We start from the raw sequence: 22,381 nt of genomic DNA, 5'->3' as shown, positions 1-22,381 counted from the left end.
TTTTGGTAAGGTGTATAATGTACAAAAGACAATCATTTGCATAAAATACAATGATAGCAGTACCAGAGTGAAGCTATAAACTGTGAGGAACTGACACACGGTATTTTAATTAGCCACTCATTGGATAACATTCTGATACAAATGAGTAAGGGCATCAGACAAGTACGGAACATTGATATATTATATATACATATTTCTCTCTAAAATACACAAAGGGCTTGAAAAATCTAGGCAGATGTTGGTAGTAAATAGCTGAATTAATTTCAGGCATGCTGAGATGATGGGACAAGGATGTATGGCCCAGCATATTGTTTTTTTAAATTCTGAAGTTTCTTTTGTTAGGCAGTATCCCTTAATTTTTTTTAAAAAGTAAGTAAATATTTTCAATAACAAATTGGAAATCAAGCAATTTTTTTCACATATGAAAAGGGAGAGGAATGCCTGTTTTCTTAACTCAGAGATAATAATCTTAAAACCAGAAATAATTTTTGGTTTTCCTATTGAGTGTGAACTAATCTGCAGTATGTGCTCTTTAGTATTTAGTGACAGTGTACCTAGCCTGCTGTAGATTTGCTGTTCTGCAATACCAGACCACTTGCACTTTCTTGCTCTGCAGGAAATCAGAGTAGAGTAGTTTGATCAAAAAATTGAACAACAAAACTAATTAGACTATATTAGGAATATATTTTATAAATCCACCAAGAACCCTGTAAGAACTTGTCATTTAAACTCAGCTGAGGCAAATGTGTACATGTAGTTTTGAATCTACATTGTCATTTACTGTCCCAACTCTGATAGATTGGTATGACCCACATAGCTTTCTGGATGCTATTGATGAGTCAGTTTCTAAAAATTACTATCAGATAAAAAGATCTAGAAGTATCTGTTTAGTAGAAGATTTTTCCATGTTTAGATACTCTTGTGGCCTCTACTCTCATCCAATGTTGAGAGTGAAAAGTTGTCACAGAGGTGAGAGTTTTTTTGCTTTGTTTTGGGGCTATTAAACATTTTAGCTTGAAAAAAATTTCACACTATTCCTAAAGTAATGTTTTCTGGATTTTTTAAATGAGACAATCAATTAACTTGATTGAAATATGAATTCCAAATTATAGCCCAGGTGGTTGTGCACATGAATATCTGTGTTGTGTTATCTTTGCTGCCTACTTCTGAATAAGTTAGATTCATGATGATCTGGCTTTTTATTCTGAGGTGCTTTGTAGTGAGTTTTACATGTATGAAAATGTACGGTTATGTACCTGAACTAACTTAGCTAGAATCTTTAGAGCATTCCAGTGTTTTATGTCTCTTGTTTCACGTCAAACCATGGATATTCAGCATGAAGTAGTACAAAGATATTGCTTTCCTAAAAATTATACTCTATGTTCATATTACCCAGTCCATTTTAGTGTACAATTGTATTATTTCACTAATGAAGAAACAGTAGCTCTATTTTAAGATCACAGAATTATGATGGTTGGAAGGGACCTCTTGATCATCCAGCACAACCTCCCCTGCTCAGGCAGGCTCAGCTAGAGCAGGTTGTCCAGGACTGTGTCCAGCCGGGTTTTGAATATCCTCACAGACGGAGACTGCACCACAACCTCTCTGGGCAACCTGTGCCAGAGTTTGATCACTCTCACAGTAAAAAAGTTTACCTCTGCTCAGGTGGAATTCCATGTTTCTTAATTTGTGCCCATTGCCTCTTGTCCTGTCACTGGGTACCACTGGGAAGAGTTTGGCTCCATCTTCTTTACGCTCTTCCATCACGTATTTACACATGTTGATAAGATGCCCCCTGAGCTGCCCTTTCTCCAGACTGAACAGTCCCAGCTCTCTCAGCCTCTCTTCACATGAAAGATGCTCCAATCCCTTAATCATCTTTGTGGCCCTTTGCTGGATTCACTTCAGTATGTTCACGTTTTTCTTGTACCAGTGAGCCCAGCACTCCAGCTAGACCTCAGTAGTGCTGAGTAGAGGAAGGATGTCCTTCCTCCATCTGTTGGCAACACTACTAATGCAGTCCAGGGTGCTGTTGGCCTTCTTTGCCATAAGGGTGCATTGCTGGCTCATGATCAGCGTGTTGTCCACCAGGACCCTCCGGGTCCTTCTCCACAGAGCTGGAGCCTTGGTGTGTACTGGTGCATGGGGTTATTCCTCTCCAGATGGAGGACTGAGCATTTCCCTTTGTTGAACTTCACGAGATTCTTCTCTGCCCAGTTTCCCAGCCTGTTGAGGTCCCTCTGAATGACAGCACAACCATCTACTGTATCAGCTACTCCTCATAGTTCGTATTATCTGCAAACTTGCTGAGGGTACACTCTGTCCCAGTGTGCAGGTCATTAATGAAGATACTAAGTAGTCTTGGCCACAGTATCAACCCATGGGGTAGACCACTAGCAACTGGCCACCACTGGTGCCACTGATCACCACTCTCTGGGCCTGGTAGTTTTCAATCCACCTCACTGTCAAAATGCGTACCGTTGCGTTTATGTGTAAAATGATTTAAATGCTGTGATGTTTGATTGGGTTTTGTAAGAAAAGGGGTTGCTGTATGTTTCCATGTTGTAGTAGTAATTGAAAGCCAATGTACTTGAGTTTTACCAACAGATACTATCTTCAAAAATTTACAGTGAAAGCTTGTGCAGGTTTCTTTTTGATAGTAAGATAACTTTCTTAACATGTTTATGTAATCACAGAGAACAGCAAGTTTTGTTTGACTCGGTGTGCTGCCTCGTTGCACGTAATGCTATTCTTCTGTCACTTTTCGACTAATTTCTAAGTCCAGATTCAACTCTTTTTTTGGAAGATGTTTACTGTAAACATATTGTTACCATATTATGACATAATCACAATCAAGAGGAAACAATAATTAGTAAATCCACTGATACAGAAAGGATGTACTTTAAAGTAGGAAAGAATTTAAAATATGAGAACCACACAATTGTTTTGTGTGCCTCTCTGCTATGTCTGAAGAAGGCTGAAAGATCATTCCTAGCGTGTCTCATTGCTGGCAGAATTTTACATGTGGCCGTGTAGAAACCTGTTGGTGATGGGGTAAATGTGATGTTGCATAACAGCCTCTTCAGAAAGTCTGTCTGAGTGTTTGTGGTAATCCTTTATACTGAAGAAGTTTGGGTGTTTTCACATCGTACAGTTGATTTTTATGGCCAATGTCCTTTAGGCCAGGGGTCCAGCATCCTAATCTGCTACTGAGTCAGTGACCTTGTCAGTGAGGTGAGGTAAGCAGTCTCCCCTCCTCACGTCTGCCTTTCCAGCTGTGAAATAAGAGCTGACTGCTATGGGCAGTGCTTCCAGACTTCATTAGTGTTTGTTAAACCACTTTGAGGTCCTCAGAAGGAAGGTGCTAGAAAGTGTTTAGTTATTCTATTTATGAAAATGTTTGTGGCAAAGGATTTTTTTAACTTTTTCTGAATAATATTTCCTAGCTAATGCTTGCTTTACCCTTTCTTCGCCCTCCTTCAGCTCATTTCCACCACCCCAAAAAGAGCAGAGCTTGAAATATGAAGCTAAAAATTATATGACTTTTCTCAAAAAAAGCCCCAAAACAACCCCAAAACCAAACCCACACCACTCCACAGTTTTTCATTATAGAATCCCTCTCCTTAGCTGTCACAAAACTTATTTACTACAAGAATATTGATAATTCACACATACTTTTCTTCTTGGAACAGATTAACATATTTATTAAATCCGATTTTACTAGGATGCACGCGCTGCAATGCTCTGGCTTATTTACACTGCACTAGTGGTGGCAGTCTTTCATTCTGAGTTGTGTAGTGTAAATTGATTATAAACATAAAAGAAAATGAAATTGCTTTAGGAATAAACTTTATTTGGGAAAGAAATTTGCTCTAGATATGTGAGTGGTAATAGAAGATGAAGTTCAGCAGCGAGTTTCTTCAGAAAACAAAGAAGGATGTACCCCAAGTATTACCTTGCTCTTTTCCTTTTTAAAAAAAAGTATACATTTTTTTTCAGTTAGCTGTAGATCGTAGTCTCTAGTGTGCTAAAATAATGGGCTCTTATTTATTCTTGAATCATGTTAACTTCAGGCTTCCTGGGTTATGATCTTTGTTTGCAGTGTCAAGTCTGTGATGAGAAGTCAAAGATACTTAAAATATCTTAGTCAAGAAAATGAACTACTAGCACACCACCACAGTTATGTAGTACTTGGTTTACTTTATGAACTATTACTATTAACAGTCTGAAAGTTCTTACTTGATCACTTTGATTAATACAGGATAGTACTGGAATGAAGTTGTGGAAGAAACGGTGGTTTGTACTCTCAGATCTTTGTCTCTTCTATTACAGAGGTAAGCTTCACTCAGGAGAGCTTCATTTGCTAATTTTACTGGAAGCAGATAAATTTTGACACACCACTCAAATGTAAGAAATAAGAAGCTGCTACTTAATGGACTAAAATAGTTGTATAGCTGTCAATATCCAGGCCTGCTACTTTTATCTTCTTCTCCCCCCCCCCCCCCCCCTTTCTTAATTACCAGTTTCACATAATTGCTGTCTGCCTGTCAGGTATACTCAAAGGGCAAACCCATTCACAGCCACCTCTTTTATTAAATTCTGGGTTGTAGTTTTCTCACTGCTTCTGTTGCTAGGAACTAAATATGCCAGGTTAAATCTGATTTTTTCATGCAAATTAAGTAACTGAAATGGGGATAGGAAAGGGATAGTGCAGGGGAGCTGAAACTCTGCATTTGGAATGATAAAGAGGATATATATGCCTTTGGGGAATCTAATCAGTGTTCATGAATACTTATAAAGTGAAATGTTGTCCAATTCCGTATGAGTAGAAGTCTCTGCTGTATTTGGAACAAAGAATTCTGTTAGTACCCTTATGTAGCTACATCAGACTTATTTTACATGGGAAAAATTAGCTGCTTATAATTCTAGTCTGGAGATATGTGTTAGAAAACCGATTCCTTCACCATTACAGATTACTAACCGTAGTGCTCCTGCAGGGATAAACAAATGGGATTTGTGCATATGGAAACATTCAATCCTGAAATAAGGTGTACAACTGTAATAGTCTAAAGGAGGCTAAGAGCAAAGGAGATTGTAAAGCATGGCAAAATAGAGGAAAATAAACAGTTAAGATCATCTGCAGCCTTAACTGCAAATGAAGGGTAAGAAAGAGTTTCAGTTTAGGATGAGACTTCAGAATTGGTAGAAGTGGTGTTGATGCTGATGGTGCTGAAAGCAGTGACTGATGAATTTAAAATGCTGTTCTGTTAAAGGGCAGCATGGTTCTAATCAAGACAAATCAGGTCATGAAACATAAAAGCTCTGTAACTGTTTGTAACTGTTTTAGTTAACAAATTCTGAATTATTGCAATATAATCATTAGGCTTTGTTTCTTTACCCCAAGAAGTATACATACTTGGATAAACCACTGCTGAGTCAAAATTAGGCTATAATTTCAGTCATGGAGACATCAATTGTGACACAGTTACACTGCATTTAGTTAAGTGGTCATTATATACTCTGTGCTTTCTTATAGGGTTTTCTTATTTTAAACAAGTCTCCAGGCTCTCTCTTCTAAAGGTTCTAAAGAAAGTGCTACTTAGTAGCTGCCTTAAGAACAGATTAAATTGACTTAAAGCACTGCACATGAAGTATCTCAAAATAAAACAAAAAAGCAATGAGCAAAACCAACAACAAATAAAATAAATCCAAACAGCTCTATAATCTTACTTTTTCATTTCTACATGTTAGTGTGCCAAATAAGCTGAAATACAAGCAGAATAGTCTAAATTGTTTACATGATAAACTTAGCTTTTAGCTATCACTTACCGGAAAGCAGTTAAAGCTGATAAACTGTAATTAAACATGTATAGTGATAGTCTTAAAGGTATTAGAAATGGCTACTAAAAATATAAAAATTTGCACTAAACCCTGTGCTTATATGTTTTTATTAATTCTGTCTCAGATATTGAAAAAATTGAAAGAGGGGAGCCATGCACTTACTCCCAGATCACAAACAGTGTTTCTGGCTGCGTGATTGTGGTTGTTGGGGTATTTTTAGTTTTGTTTTTTGGTTTTGTTAGTAAATCTTACTGAACTTTTACAATTGTGTTACAACGTTAGTAGCTTAAATCTAATTTATAGATGAAAAGAAATACGATTTCATTGTACTTTTTCAGAGCTTAGAGAATACTTTTTCTGTTTCGTGGAGGGATAGAAGACTGCCCGCTTTCATATTGGAAGGTTATTGTTGCAACAAATAAAAGATCTTAGAGCTAGAGAGAAGATCTGCTATTTTTCTCTTGTATTATTCATAGGCAGCATACAAGTAAAGATGGATACGGGGCAGTGTAATGTGTAGATAAAAGCTAGTCTGATTGGAAACAGATTTTTAAAATCTGGAAATGGAATGTAGCAGTATGTCTTTTAACAAAGACCAAAGTCCTCCAGACATGCAGCTGTTCAGTGGAACAAAAATGCTTAATGCTTTTATATGGCGCTAGTGGCTGTGACTTAGTAATAAGTCAAAGTATAATCTAGCAGAAGGGAATTTTTCCCCAAAACAGCAGTCCCAATAAAGTAAACTCTAACATTTGCCATGCATTCTGGGACAGGGGAAAAAAAGGTAGATTTTTTTGTGTGTGTGTCTAGCAAGGAGTAAATATTTGAGAGGGGAAAAGTAGGATGGTTTCAGGCATACTTATGAGTACAGTTGAGTACCTGAAAGTAAATCCACTCCCTTCATTTCTTTTCTACCTTTTAATCAGAATAGTTTTATGCTCAGTTCTTCAATTAAATAACTATCCAAGAAAGCATAATTTTTACATCTAACATGTTATGTAATGCTAAAAAGGCTGGGCAGAGCTTTCCCCCATATGAATAACTTAAATGAAAGTTGTGGCTTTTCAGAATTTGGTGAATAAATGAGAACTGGGGAAAGATTTTTAAATCTGTGAATAATAGGTAGTCTTTTTGTGCTGTTCACATGTATTCTAATTGTAACAGTATTAATTTTACATGCTTGAAACTTTGGAATATCTATGTTTTCATCTTAATTTCATAGATACATAGCCATTTGTTGTGGGGGACAGTCTCCTAAGATACTGGTTGTAAATAAAAGTTCTGTATCTGAAATACAATTAAGATTGACTGTGTGAATTGCATCCAATTATTCCTTTATTAAAGTATAATTGGATTTAAGAGCTAGTTGTGGCTTCCAATTAAAATGTCAATTTATTATTGTAATGTATTGTTCTAAAATTTTATGTAAAACAAGGTTCTGGAAAAAGGGTGTTTGTTTTGAGGGAGAGTTTGTTTTTTACAAATTATCTGAAACATATGCATTCTTACAAATACTATGTAATTGAGTGTAAACTCTTCATGGGAATTATAAAAACTTGTAGCTTAATATGCACGATATAAAAACGTGCAAATTTTCTCAAATGACAACGATCATAAGCAGTATTTTAAAGTACTTCTGCTCTCATAGTATTTGCAGTTTTTACTGAGCAGGAAATAGATAGCAGATATTGTTCTTGTTACTGAATTAGAGGCTTGACTTCCATCTGCCTTTCAGTTTTGAAGTCATATGCAGGTAAGCACTGATCCCCAGAAAAACTCTAGGCGTAGCTATTCGTGGCGTTTTCCATAAGGCAGATTCCATAAGGTAGCTCACGTGCTTAAACTTTTACAGAGCTAGCACGCTCAGGAGGGGTTTTTTTATGCTTGTCCATCTTGGGGAAAAAGTTGAAGGTGGCCATTTTCAGATGGCCTAGATTTCACGGTGCTTAGCAGGTTTTTGGGGGCGCACACTTGTGTGATACACGTTCTGTGGCATGTGTTGGCAGAGAGGGGCTGCACAATCGCTCTGGTGGACTGCACACTTCTGAGATTCTATACAGACACCTACGTAACAAATCAGTCTGGCTTTTTGATTCTCTAATGCATTTTCTGCTGAGGTAAACTTCTTGTTAGTGGTCTTGCGTTAAATACAGAGTTTCACTGAAGTGTCTGAATACAAGTATTATGTGTCAAAACACTTTGTTTCTCTAATCAAAGACTATACATTCACAGATGAGAAAGAGGAAGGAATACTAGGTAGCATACTTCTACCTAGTTTTCAGATATCTGTGCTTTCTGCTGAGGACCATATTAACCGCAAATATGCCTTTAAGGTAAGGGAATCAATTTTTCAGTTTAATTTTATGTCTGAAAGCACAATAGCCTAGTGATCAGAACTCATTTTACTGAGTTACTATGCAAAACAGGATTGACAAACAGCTTCTGAGACTGATTTTTGCATAATACAGTAGCAGAGGATTCAAGTATTTAGCCTGATGTAAATATAGACATAATTACTAGAATGAGAAAATGGATGAATATCACTTATTATTAGTCTTTTATTTTTAGATCATGGATCTTAAATACTGTGTGGTGTTTTAGAATTGTGGACTGCATCTGCAGCTGGACTTATCCCACTAATGAAAGTTCTTTCATTATTTAGATACAAAGTATCATTACAGATAAATAAAAATAAGGTTTTATTATCACTTAAATCACAATATTACATGAATCGTTGTTAGGAGTGTTTCACAGCTAATCTTTTTAATCATGATATAAATCACTCTACTAAATATTTTCTCTTGACTTTTTTTTATTGTTTTATGAGCTCCTTTTGGCTCTTCTTTTGGCCCCCTAAGCAACACATCATTTATTTACTATGGTAAGTACAAATTAAAACTTACTGTATCATTCAGACTGCAAAAATCTATGCCAAAATCTTATTTATAATAATTACATTAATCTACATTAATGGATAGTCAAGACAGTTTTTAATAAATTGAAGAAATTTAAGGGCTTTTTATTGAGTGTATTAATGCAGAAGCAGCCATGATTGAAAATTATAGGCAGTTATTTTGAAAATATCAATGCAGTGACAGAGAAACATTGAAGTATTCCTTCGGATATTTTTTTCTCATAATATTATTTGCAGAAATCTTATTATAGAAAACATTAGAGTGAGTATACAGTAACATTATTTGCCTCTCTTCTTTTACAGAATCTTATCTTTTTATTGCAATGACCATGTCATTTCCAATCAGGCAGCTCATCCAAACATGAGGACCTATTATTTCTGCACAGATACAGGGAAGGAAATGGAGTTGTGGATGAAAGCCATGATAGATGCAGCGCTTGTGCAGACAGAGCCTGTGAAAAGGTAGTGTGGATTGACAAAACAGTGGCACAGTGTATTTCTTTCTCATATTTAGTTTGATTTATTTAAATAAAAGAGTATACCTTAAAAGAGAATGTAAATTGGCTGAAGAAATTTCTCTTTATATTGAGGACCTCTTACTAATTTAACAATGTTGGATAAAATTTTGAAGTAGTAAAAATAATCTAAGTTCTGTTCTGAATATGGATGCCTTGAGTGTAAGGGGCTAGAAGGAAAAAAACCTGACTGATTCCTTTAGCCAGTGGCATGAAAAGAAGTGCAATGACAAATACTATGTGCAGGCATGTTTGACTTCCCCTGCCCTCCTGACTGAATAGCAATAGCAGCTCAACTGGTGGTAGTCTTTGGCTTAAACCTGTCATAAGTCTCAAATTCACAACTGTAGTTTCTGGCTAAATTAAACAGTTGTACCTGTGGGCAACCTGTGGGGAGCCATTCTTGTTCATCATTAAGCTATCATCAAATTTATACTTACCTGATCTGGACCCTTATCCTTTATGTATCCAATGAAAAGCAAGTTATCGCTGGAAGCCTTGTGTTCTTGGAAACTGAATATTGTCTGCTGCTGTCTATCCAGTAAGAATGGTTTTCTCTCTGACTGTGGTCCCTTGGGTCAGCTCCATGGCACAGAAGTTATTGCTGATGGCTGCTCTCACTTGATCTGTTCTGCACTCTGTTAGGTCCTGCTACACTGGAGCTAAATGAACAGCAGCAATGCTGAGAAATTTTAAGTTAAAAAAAAAAAAAAAAGTAAAAAATCGCATAGGCACAGGTACCAAAGAAGGAAAAGGTACAATTTTTGCAGAAGAGTAAGCACATTCAACTTGTCAAACTACAAGCAATCTTTCCAGATTTTGCATTGCTAGTGCAAGTCATTCCTGTTAACTTGTTCCTGACATTTCTATATCCCATGTTCCAGTATGATGCTGGCAGAAGCATAAAATGGAATGCAGAATGATTAGACACTTTTAATGTTTTAATGTTTTGTGAGCTTCTCAGTCAAACATAATGAAACTTTTGCTTACACCAATCTACAGGACATTCAGAAGGATAACTGTAAACTAGGAACACTTTTAAATATGTACCTGTGCAACTTTTTAGTGACTAATCTTAAACAAAAGGTTGAAATCTCAGCTTTCCTCTCTAAGATCCTTTAAATATGTAGATTGTATATGAAGTATTTCATTCTCTGCATTGAACAGCATAGTGAAATAGCTTAACAGAAAAAATAGGTTGTTCTCTGTACTTTGAAAAAATAACACATGTGCTTCAAGCTCTCAGGTGTCGTGTGTTTTTTCCCAAAATTACTGAAAATAAAAGATTTCAGCTTATAGAAGGGACGAGTGGTAGGTCCAGTTACCACAAAGAAATTTGATCTGATTATGTATGATTTCATATTATACATGAAGACATTATGTTCTTTGTCTCCTGTAACCCTCCTAATGTTTGGGAACAGTAGATGTTAGGGGGAAGGGATGAGCAGAGTGAGATTGAGCATAAGCAAGTAGATACTTAATGGCATTTTCAACTTTTAGTTTCTCCATTCAGAGCTTTTAAGAGATTGCTCTGAAAAAAGAATCAAGTTACCTTGACAAAATAAAATATCTCATTTAGCTTAGTGAATAATAAATGTAATCTGAAAAGTCAGTTTTGGTTCACATTGTAAGTGTATTGCAGGTCACTTACAGATGGAGAAATAATTAAACCAAATCAGACCCACTTAACTTCAAACAAAAATCATGGATTGATTGTATAAGCACTTCGTAGGGGGAATAATACTGAAGTGGGTCATTCTGAATCTTTTTCGAACGAGTGAAATGACCTTTGTTTGGTATTTGCAATACTGTGAAGATTGAACATTTGAAGAGGACATCTTTGTAGTAGAAAAGAATTAATGTGAAAGAAGTGTATCTCCATCTGACAGAGCCTCCTTAATGTGTCATTTTCATAGTCTCCCCTGTAATAGTCAATGCTCTATAGAAGGTATTTAGTAAATTATATAGACAGATGTTACATTATTACTTGTGACGTTTCTTTTAAGATAAGAAGCAATCTAAAATGTTAATGTAAATATCCACTCTTTTGTGCAGTTCATTAATACAGCTGTACAGTCACGTTTGCTGCCTCAGAGCCTATCAAGACATGTAGTGAGCTCACCCTGGCAACTGGCACAGCTTTGCAGGCTAATCGTCCTTCTAGGCTGCAGTGCCTTGGCGGCTCTAACAAGGCGGATGTGCAGTCCACTGCCATGAAGGGTGTTCCAGCCTCCCGAAATGCTTGGCCATGCATTCCTACCCCCTTCTTTCAGCCACAGTGCCTGTTTCAGCACTGATGTCTGCCTATTTCAGGTGTTTGGCAGCGTGTAAGCAAATGGTGGGGATTCCCAATACAGCTGAGCTTACCTAACAATTTTCATCCAGCTATACATGCACCTGCAATCTGCCTTGCATTGCTTCGAGTGCTTATCTTACTCCTTGGTGAATCAGTGTAGCACTCTAAATGAGTAGAAAAGCACTCAGCCACAAAATCAGTAGTTTTCTGCCTGGATATCACGGGCAGAACAGGCTTGCCAACAGCCAAAACAAGTGTCAGAAAAGCAACAAGAAAAGTGACTTATGTAACACCATCTTGTTGTTTTAATTCAGGCAAGAAACCTTAGAATGAAACAGAAGTAGATGTGACCTCTTTGAAAAGTTTGTTAGTAGTCTTGAAATCATTACTTGAGAGAAAATACATTTCAAGACCAGTGAAGTCTCAAAGACTTTCATGTCTGCTAGCTATAATAAGGAACAAAATCCTTCAGACATCTGTTTTCTAAAGAATCCATCTTTTGGCTATCAAACCAGTTCTTAAAATGAACCGTGTAGCAGGATATGATCTTATCCAGAAGAAATACTGTTTCTTCCCTGTAAAAATCTGTTAAGTATTAAGTATTGTATTACCTCATCTCTAAGTAACCTAAAGTTTGGCATGCACATAGCTCTAAGCATAAATGATTTGGTTCAGTCAAATTCAGCCAGTGCCTTTGTTTCTCAATTCTGTTTTTTCTAGAGGTTCTAACATTGTACTGAATACAGTTTTCTAACAGACTAGATACTTACGATGCAATAGCTAGAGTTAAGAACCTACTTCCTTAAATATTTATGCAAGCTGATGTTGAGCCACTCTTAAGTGCTTGTTAATGTAAATTGCCTGATGATAAGTCAGAGTTTTTACAGTGTAGTTCTTTAAATCTAGAAGTCAAGGTACTTCACTGCTTATGATACTCTGGAAATCCAAACCCAACAATCTGTTAAATTGAATGTTTCAGCTTTAAATCATTTCAGAGCTACAATCTGTATCTTTATTTTTCTGAGGATGTGCGTGCCTTGGGGAGAAAAAAGATAAAAGGAATATTTAAAACATTAAGTTGTGGGGGGGTTGCCTGGTTTTCCATAAAATGTTCTTACTTTCCACATATAGTTAGCCACATAATAAAGAAATGAGATACTGAGGTGAGAAAATAAAAATGTAACTGTTTCTTTCAGAACTAATTTGCAGTCACAACAGAAAAACTCCTTTCTGATGTATAACTGCAGGGAAGGACAAATATTATTTGGTCCTATTGACTTAACTGTAATTACTCCTTTCTAAACATTTTTGTTTTAATTTTACCTAGATAGTAAATTCAAGTTTAATAATGTACTGAGAGACCTATCAAAATAATGAAATACAAATACTTTAGTTAGTGAGGAACTATTTAAGCTTATGACTCAAAATATGCTCTCAAACAACCTCTCTGGTTTAGCAAAACATCTTACTCGTTCCATGTTGTGTCACTGCAAACCACAGTTAAGTTGTATCTATGAGTACTGATTGCTTGCTTGTGTTTGTAGATCCTAATATCCACCAACATACTGATTTATCATTTTTACCCTAAATGATGATTTCTCTACTCTCCCGTGTTTAGGAGCATCATTTTTCTATCCTTTCACTGTCAGCTGTGTGTGCTAGAGCCTTTGTTTCTTCTGAGTGATGCAGCATGTACTAAGAAAAGATTTTTTTTTTTTTTTTAATTTTTTTTCCCCCTCCTCCTAGTGTAGTTACTTTCCCTGAACAGCATAAGCTAAGCTGCCAAAAAAGCACTTGTTAGCATAGCGACATCCACAGTGGGGGTTTCCTGACGTCACTGTGTTTGGAAAAGATGGCTTTTTCTTTTCAAATGCCTCTGCCTGGCTTTGTTAAATCAGTCCTCACATCCATCTGAAACTTAATTACATGCTCCCCACCCAACCCTTTCAGAATTATTTATTTATATAAAACAGCAGAAAATAGTATTTTTCCTGTATTACTGTTCCATACATGTTCCTATTTGGTTGTAGAAATCTATAAATTGCATTCAGTATATGCTGAAAGACGTGTTCAATGCTCATTCTCTTCATCTTCTCCCTCTCCCGTCCTCAAAATACCCTGCAAGTCTTGTTGATTATGTCTTTGAGAGCTAGATATAAATATGGAGCAAAATACAAATATGGATTTATGTTTCTTACATTTACCTATTAGTTTCTGATAATTCTTTCCCATTTGGATCCTTTGCTGTGGAAAGAGATCTCTTGCTCACACTGAGTTGACTGATTTGATGCACAAAGTTAAAGGAGAGCCCAGAAGTCTATTTGAATGTCAATCATTCAGCCTCTACACCATCGCAAAGAATGTCAAATATAAATGCTTGGCTCTGCTGTGTATAACCATAGTAACAAGTGATACAGCATAGAGATTGCATGGAAAAACAATTCTGTGATTTTGGCGTTTGTTGTTTTTTAATTAAGACAGACAGTGGAAAGTAGTATGATAGTGTGAATCGAACACTGCCAAGTCTTGACTTTGCCACATGTCTGATGAATGTCCTTAGAGATGCCACTGTCCCTCTGCACCACAGATTTTCCATCTGTAAAATGGCAACTGCTGCTCTGCTGTAAAGCACCTTGAGAAAGATCGATATAAAGTGCTATATAAGGGGGTATTACCCTCTTCTTTCTGCTAGCAGGAAACATCAGATGTATCTAACCTCTGCATTTAATAGTGATGTATGAGGGAAAAAACCCACTGTGTTTAAAAATAATGCTGACACGTATAGCCAAAGAGATGTTCATGTTAGATTATTGGTTCATGTTAGATTATTGGTATGAACGTTTTCATTTGCAGTACGTTTGACGTGTGTGTATGCTTTCACGTCGGCAGCTCAGGAACAATCACTGAAAGAAAAGGACTGTTTTGAGCTACTTATATTAATAGAGTGGATTTTTGAGGACTTTTATAACACTATGAAGTATCAAGCAGGAATTGGGATCATCACAACTATGTCAGGAAGAGGCATGGGGAAAAAAAAATCACACCCCTTGTTAACATGCAAAATGCATGAGCATTTCATTCTAACTCACGTACAGTATGCAGAGGACATTGATGTCTTGCTGTTTCTGACTGATAAGTTTTTGAAATGGTGTACTTGTCAAGGCAGGAGTCTCTTGATTCCTTTCACGTCATGGAGAATTCATAGCAAGAGTAGGGTGGTAATGGGAGGTGCATCTAAAATTAAGTGTCCAATATTATTAGCGGTGGGTAGTATTTTAGAAGGACCTTACAGTTTTCAGTCCGGGAAGCGTACATTTGTTGGACATGTAAGCCTCTTGTTCAAGACACGGTAAGCAAAAATGCTTACAGCTATGTATGTAGTTAGTCTACTTGGAATTAGACTATTTTTCAGAGGAGCAGTCATACTTGTGGTCTTGGTCAGTTGTGTATGTGATGGCCTTTTTACACACGGATTAGGCACTTGAACTGGACACAGTTATAAAGTTGAATAATGCATTTGCAAAAAAGATGCAAAACAGTGTGAAAGGTTAATTTGACATCATCTTAAAATAAAGTTTTGTTCTTGGTTTGGTTTTATACAGAGATGTAATCTTAAAGAATTATATCTCTTCCTCTTCTTTCCTCCTGTACCAAAAAATGTTGATCAAAACATTTTAGCGTTTTTCGTTGGTTTTTTTTCTGGTAAACTGAAAAAAAAAGTCACTATCTGAGCTGGATATTCAGTTCATGTCCCAGTAAGGAAAAAGATACAGCTTCTTGACATTTTGAAATCTTGAAAAGACGACAGCTAATAGAACTGCATACATTGAGTACTTGTGTAAGTACTGTAAGGCAGTAACTGTTCTAAAAATATCATTATTTTTGTGGTACAGTTCCCTAAGTCAGCAGCTATTTTCCCCCTTAGAATTAGGGAAGCCACAGTTATTTTCCACAAAACGTATTCCAGTCAAAGTGATAACATACCAGAGAAACCTAATTGATGCCAGTGACCATGAAAAGTTGTTTTCTTTCTTTAAAGGAGCTCATTATATGTTAAATTCAGCAGTATTGTGAATCACAAGCTGGTCAGCAATGTAATCTGCTACCATTTTTAAAGATGGCTTTAAAAATCGTCTGAATTTCAGGCTGTTGACATCTGGAAGCTGTAGCTCTTGGAGAGCCACTGAATATTTTTACTGTTTGAATGTCCAGCCCTCCAGGAACTGAACATCCACTTTTTCAGACTCTGGCTTTATTTCCTCTTGTGCACATTTTTTCTAGGGGGTTAATTGGCAGTGGGCTTAAAAAATTTACCCCATGTTGTAAATGCTTTTAAAATAGCAAAGAAATAGAGAAGCATGGAAGAAAAAACACTCACGCTCTCCAACCAAAAAAACCCCAAAACCAACCAACCAACCAACCAAAACACCACCACCACCCCCAAAACAAAAACAAAACAAAAAAAACCCCAAACAACAACAACAAAAAACCCAACCTGTCCTTGATTACTGTGAAAATATGTCCTGGATTTTTCTCTCAAAGACAAGATATTGGTTTAAAATATCTGGACAGGGATATAAACACCAGTATATTCACTTTTCAATTTTGATTAATATTTTTTAATGAATGTTTTGTTGATATTATAGCTTGTCATATATTCCTTTCCAGAGTAGAGAAGTTAACCACTGAAAATACACCACCTCGAGAGGCAAATAATATTTCAAACCATCGGGTGCTAATTAAGCCAGAGGCACAAAATAACCAGAAAAACAAAGAAGTGAACAAAAATGAGGAGAAGAAAGCTTTGGAAGCCGAAAAATATGGATTCCAGAAAGTTGGGCAAGATAAACCATTAACGAAAATTAACAGTGTAAAGCTAAATCCTTTGGGATCTGAATACAGGACTTTACCTATAAGCACGATTCAGGCTGGACACTTCAGACCGGTTCATTTAAATGGGTCTGAGAATAAAGCTGTTGGTGTTGTCCTGGCAGACGCTGGAGATGGAGGTCAGCACAATGCAGTTCAGTCACATATGGAGTCTGAACGAGTTATGCAGAGAACTAATTCAATGCTGCAGTTGGAACAGTGGATTAAAATACAAAGAGGGAAAGGACAAGAAGAGGAAACAAGAGGGTAAGTACTATGTAATAACTTTTTTTTTTTTTTTTTTTTTTGCTAGGCTTTCTAGCAAATAATACTTAGGCTTGTATCCTGGTTAGATTCTTTAGGTTTTGGTCTGTATTACATAAATATATAATTCATTGTTCTCTGTAAGAAGTGCCTGGATGACTGCTCAGAACAGATTTATTAAAGTTTCAGTTTTATTAACATTTGAGTGATTATTAATAAATTAAACTATATTAATAATTTAATAAATAAAAATGGCCAGAAACCCTTTTTGGGTGTTAGAAATTTCTCTATCCTAGCAGAGAGAAGGTGTCATCAATCATAACAATTCTTTTTCCTCTTAAAATCTGTTCTTGAAATTGCCCTGTCTTCTGCATTTTTGTTCACAAATTTTTGTAATAATTATTTATTTAAAAGTCTTCAAAAATATTCCAGGGCGCTTTTAAACTTTAAAAAAGCTTTAATTGAAGAGAGAGAGAGAGAGAAGCTTTACTTAAGAGTAAGTCATAGAAATCTAACTAACTTGATGCTTAAAGCTTCTCTTCTCATGAAATTAAACATCTCCCAGTTCTAATATTGAGTTCCAGTGCTTATTCATGAAGCTTTAAAATTATGTGTGAATGATTGACAATATTGAATCTCATGCCGATAGCAATTTCTCTGTCTGACAGAAGTGTAGGGACGTTGCTTCCAGGCTGGCTTACAGACAAGCAGCTCTAGCAGTAAAATATAAAAGTTTTTAATATTACATTAGGTAAGAAGTATGGAGATGCTATCACAGGAGATATTTTGAAGAGTTAGAAATTAGGGAGTTTGCATATAGATGGATGGCAGAGCAGAGCTTAAGATAGAACCAAGTTCGCAAATTTCAAAATATGGAGGTTGGGGGCTTTTCAGTTTTTGCAAAAACTTGAAAAATTTACATTAGTTTGACTTACACTTGCCAAAATTGGTTGAACATTTCCTCATTGCCTGTAGTCCTTCATTAAATATAATCAGGAATTGTTAATGTGTTGTTTCATGAAGTACTCAACATAAGTAGTTTGATCAAGTTTGAACTTGTAGTACAGACAGCAACTTGTACACTCTGACATTTACTATGCATGCTTGTGTAATGAGAACTGAGAAGGCTCTTTGATGCAATTAGATTTTTTTAAATTGGACTGTAAAACTTGCAACCAAACAGTAGAAATTTGAATAGCTGTGCGATTTTTCAGTTGCGAACAAGTATAAAAACCCTAAAACTGATTTCATTGTGGGAATCAAATAGAAGGAAGTACTGTTAACAATATGTTACTAATTAACAATATTTTATTCTTGACTATAGAGAACACTTGTTGCTTAAATAAGGATGGCATTGATAACACAAAGGGTATGCTTTCAAATACAGTTCTACATAAAAGTAGCAAACTGAAAAATAATTGGCCTTGAGCTATCTTTTTTTGCTTTGTGTAGAAGTGGCGTTGAATAATGATCCAAATTTCTAACATATAGCAATGTCTTTAGAATGTGGTTTCATTTAAATTTTAAATTTTATTTTTGTTCAGATTGCCCGTTTCTGGCTGGAGACAGACATTTAAGTAGAATTGAAGTTGGTGAATGAGAGTAGAAAGAAGCTTCATAACTTGAATTTTTGAGAAAAGTAGTCTTCACTTAATCGGGAAAAGTTACTGAATTTTAACAAAGATGCTTTCCATTGCATCTGTGTCTCTAATGTGTTAGAGAAATCATGGAGGACCAAACTGAGTATCTGTTTGGTATGTCAGACTGAAAAAAAATTAGGACTTTAAGAATACTAAAATGTTAACAAACAGGTTCAATTAGATAACTATATATAAAACAGGAGCTGTTAGCTGTCCTGAATGTGGAATGAAAAGGGTTCACTTTCTACTAATAAAAACTACTAATTTTTTAGAGGAACAGGCTGACCCCTTAGTAGTTTGATTGCCTGAGAAATTAATGAGAATGATGGCAACGTCATTTTTAATTCTTGAAGCTGTTATCTGCCATTTCCATGGACCTAGACATCTAGTTTTGCAAGAGCCACATGAATAAAGACATCTGATATCCTGAGGGAGACAAACCTTTCTTTTAAACTGAAAAGAAATGTTTTTTAACTAAAAAATAAAAACATTCCACTTCAGTATCATTTATTGAATTAATTTGCACAAGTCAGTTACGGGTAAATGTTTTCACCAAAAGTGGTTCACCTGAATGGTCTTTCTCAAATGTGAAAAAATACAGAAGGGTTGCATGGTACTAAGTGAGGTTTTTTTGTTGCTGCTAACCCAGGATGTGAGCCTCTGTCTCCCCACCTTGCCCATATAAGCCTCATCCTAAATAATAAATGCCTGCTGTACAGCACCAGGTTTCCATCTTTACTCTGCCACCCTTTGCTTGATTCACATGTGGAAGTTCTGTATTCTGGGCCAGCTGGTATTTGCATTCTTTAGGATGAAGGACTATTTTGAGGTTTCGGTCTCAGGGTATTCATAACATTGCAGAACTGAGCCCCTAAAGGTTTAGCAGCAAAGTCACTTTCCCAAATAGTCCAACTTGGACACCAGAATCAGTATTGCTACCCAACAGTAATCCTAGAGACAACCTCTGAAGGTGTCTATAAGGAGTCTATAAACTCATGTGGAAGCCTTTTTTTCATATGGGAACATTTGTAGGGAGCTATCTATGATGACAGTTGCAGAAATGTTTTGCAGCCTCACAGTGTGCGTGACTGCTTGACTGGCGGCAGCAGTCTCTCCTTGTGTGCAAGGCAGCTATAAGCTGCAGTACTGTCTAGAGTTGTTTTTTGGATTTGACTAGAATGACATTTTTGCAGGTATCAACAGGACACTGGTGAATCTGTTTTGATTTTATCAAATTATGTAAAACAAGGCTTAATACTGAGGTTGGTTGGGCTTTTTACAGTTTTCATGGTTTACCAGTAGAGGATGGATATGTTATCTTCCTAAATGTTCTAGAATATAAGTAATTGCATGCAGACTTTAAATTACTATCTTTACATAGTAAGAACTTCAGACAGCTTTTCTTCAGGTTGTCTGGGTTATTTAAAGGAGCCAACAGGATTACACTGCCCATTTAACTAATAAAATGAGAGAGGACCTTCAGTGAGGTGTATCTAGCCACTGGATATCTTCATGAAAATATCAGGCTTCACCATACCCATTTGTGAATGGCTAAAATAATATTTTGAAAGTTAGAAATTGAACCCAAAAGTGTCTTGGTTGTTTGTTTTTTAAATATGGAGATGGAGAAAAGCCTTTATCATTAATGGTGTGTTACATGAAGAAATTTAGAGGTATTTAAGCAGGTTTTGCAGCAAAAGAATAGGATTTAGAATCCATTTCCCTTTTTTATAATTTTTTTTTTTTTTTTTTTTTTTTTTGTGAGAATGGAAAGCTGTCCAATCTACAAAATGGGGATAATACTTCATTAATTCTTGGAAGGCTTCAGAAACTGTAGCAGATTTTGTATTTAAAACTCTTTATAGCAGTTTTCATCTCCAAAATGTTACAGGTGATCATAAATACTCAGCTTAACTATTTTCAGTGAAAAGTGGGTTTTACTGTCATCAATTTCCTTAATAGTTATTCCATAAGGATCTAACATGCATAATGCCGGTTTACCTTGCCATTTGCCCTACATCATTTCTTTAATGTTTTTGTGGCACTGAAGTAATTCAAAACCATCTTCAGATTCTGGTGCCTCGTGGTGGCAGGGATTTTAATTTGAATTAGTCTGGGGTGTAGCTAGAAGCTGCTGCCCTCTGATGGCCAAATCATATCCAATTTGAGATCAGTTTTGTTGTCTCTGGGCAAGCATCTATCATAGATGTGATCAGTAGCAAAAGGCTTTAAGAGGTGCTCATCTGAATTTTAGATAAGGGTTGAATGAATCAATGTTTATGACCTAGATTTTGTCCTCTGAAAAAACAAGAAATGCTTTGTCATACTTAGGCATGCATCGATACTCGGTATGGAAAATTTTGCGTTTCAACTAATGCTGAAAGTTGCTAAATAACTGTAGCACTCCAGAAGTTTAATGTGGCAACAAATTAAAGAATAAGCCTTTGAATTCATATCCGAGTTGAAAAGCAATACAATATTATTATCAAACAAAGAAATATTTTACTACTTGTTTTGCTTGAATAGCTGATATGGAATGGCTTGTCCTTGACAATTGCAAAATATAATTTCATTAGACAATTACTGCTGTTTTTTCTTGGTCTGCTGTTAAAAAAATCATAATTTTTTTTTTAAGTCCATAGTAATTGCTCAAGATTTTCTTAGGGAAACAGCAGGAAATTTTTTCACTTTTGAAAAATGGGCTCATGTGGAAACAGTATAGAATTTCAAAGCTTTCAAAACTTTGACCTATCCAGCATATAGACAAGTTACAAGATTTGATCTAAACTTGACACTACTAGACTATTAAACTGGTAAAAAGATGAAACATGGATTATATAATCAAGCACCTAATCAGAGACATGATCCAATTTTGGCTGCTACAGTGCATTCAATCAGTATAGTTGATTCTTTAATTGTCATCTTGATTTTCTTGCATGTTTTTAAAATGACACTTGTAGTATTAAAAAAAAAAAAGGTAAGACTTAGCTAGATAAACCTAACCAATATTGAAAAACTTTATATTGCCATAATAGTAATGCTGTCCACTAATAAAAAGAAAATTCATGTTTCAGCATAATCTCATATCAGACGTTACCAAGAAACATGCCAAGCCATCGACCTCAAGTTTTACCCCGGTACCCAGAAGGCTACAGAACACTGCCGAGAAACAGCAAAGCACGGCCGGAGAGCCTCTGCGGCGTAACGCCGTCAGCTTACGACAGAGCCGTAGGACCAGTAACAGCTGAAGAAAAACGGAGGTCGATGCGCGATGACACGATGTGGCAGCTCTATGAATGGCAGCAACGTCAGTTTTACAATAAGCAAACAACTCTTACTAGACACAGTACTTTAAGTAGCCCAAAAACTATGATTAATATTTCTGATCAGACGATGCATTCTATTCCCACCTCACCTTCTCATGGTTCAATCGCTGGTTTCCAAGGATATTCCCCACAGCGGACCTACAGATCGGAAGTGTCTTCACCAGTGCAAAGGGGAGATGTAACTATTGATCGCAGACACAGGACACATCATACTAAGGTAAAAATACTTATTTTAATAGTTGAAAATCTTATTTACAAGGATTTTTAGTAGAAAGTATATGGTTACTGTAAAACTCATGTTGCACTGTAGTATATTTTATTATAATGAAGATTAAGTTACATCACTGTTTTCATGGAGAAAGGTTTGATTTTAAAAAGCATTTAAAAATCTAAAGGTAGTAAAAAGGTATTTTTCTAATACACTGGGTGAAAACATGTTGTCCTAATATTACTGTCCACGATACTATGTTTCTCTAAAGGAAAGAAAAGGAGTCAACAGGCAAGTTATTCAGAATAGTTTGTTGTATGTACAGAAATCTTTCTCCTTTCTAGCTTTTTTGGCTGGAACTCTAAGAGGACTGAAAATCCCAGATTTCTTTCCACGTGCTGTTTTCTATTCTTCAGCCACAAGTTTGGCTGAAAACTGAGTGTAGTTGTTTCTTTTGATGCCTTTGAGTTATTAGGGAGATCACTAAAGATCAGAGTCTATTTGCACA

General features: G+C 36.0%; 1 protein-coding gene across 3 annotated transcripts in view; it reads left to right on the top strand.

Annotated features, from left to right (window-relative positions):
- Positions 1–22,381, top strand: part of PLEKHA5 (pleckstrin homology domain containing A5) — a 171,618-nt gene that overhangs the window by 107,369 nt on the left and 41,868 nt on the right. For all 3 annotated transcript variants that reach the window (XM_050913312.1, XM_050913319.1, XM_050913305.1), the window contains exons 7-11: positions 4,262–4,334; positions 8,074–8,174; positions 9,102–9,217; positions 16,235–16,702; positions 21,414–21,882. In XM_050913312.1, the coding sequence (XP_050769269.1) occupies positions 4,262–4,334; positions 8,074–8,174; positions 9,102–9,217; positions 16,235–16,702; positions 21,414–21,882 (1,227 nt within the window). The remainder of the gene's footprint in view (positions 1–4,261; positions 4,335–8,073; positions 8,175–9,101; positions 9,218–16,234; positions 16,703–21,413; positions 21,883–22,381) is intronic.

This window comes from Gymnogyps californianus, chromosome 1 (assembly GCF_018139145.2).
Source record: "Gymnogyps californianus isolate 813 chromosome 1, ASM1813914v2, whole genome shotgun sequence".
Classification (NCBI taxonomy): domain Eukaryota; kingdom Metazoa; phylum Chordata; class Aves; order Accipitriformes; family Cathartidae; genus Gymnogyps; species Gymnogyps californianus.
The sequence above is the reverse complement of the archived record's forward strand: the minus strand, read 5'-3'. Positions and strand labels throughout refer to the sequence as shown.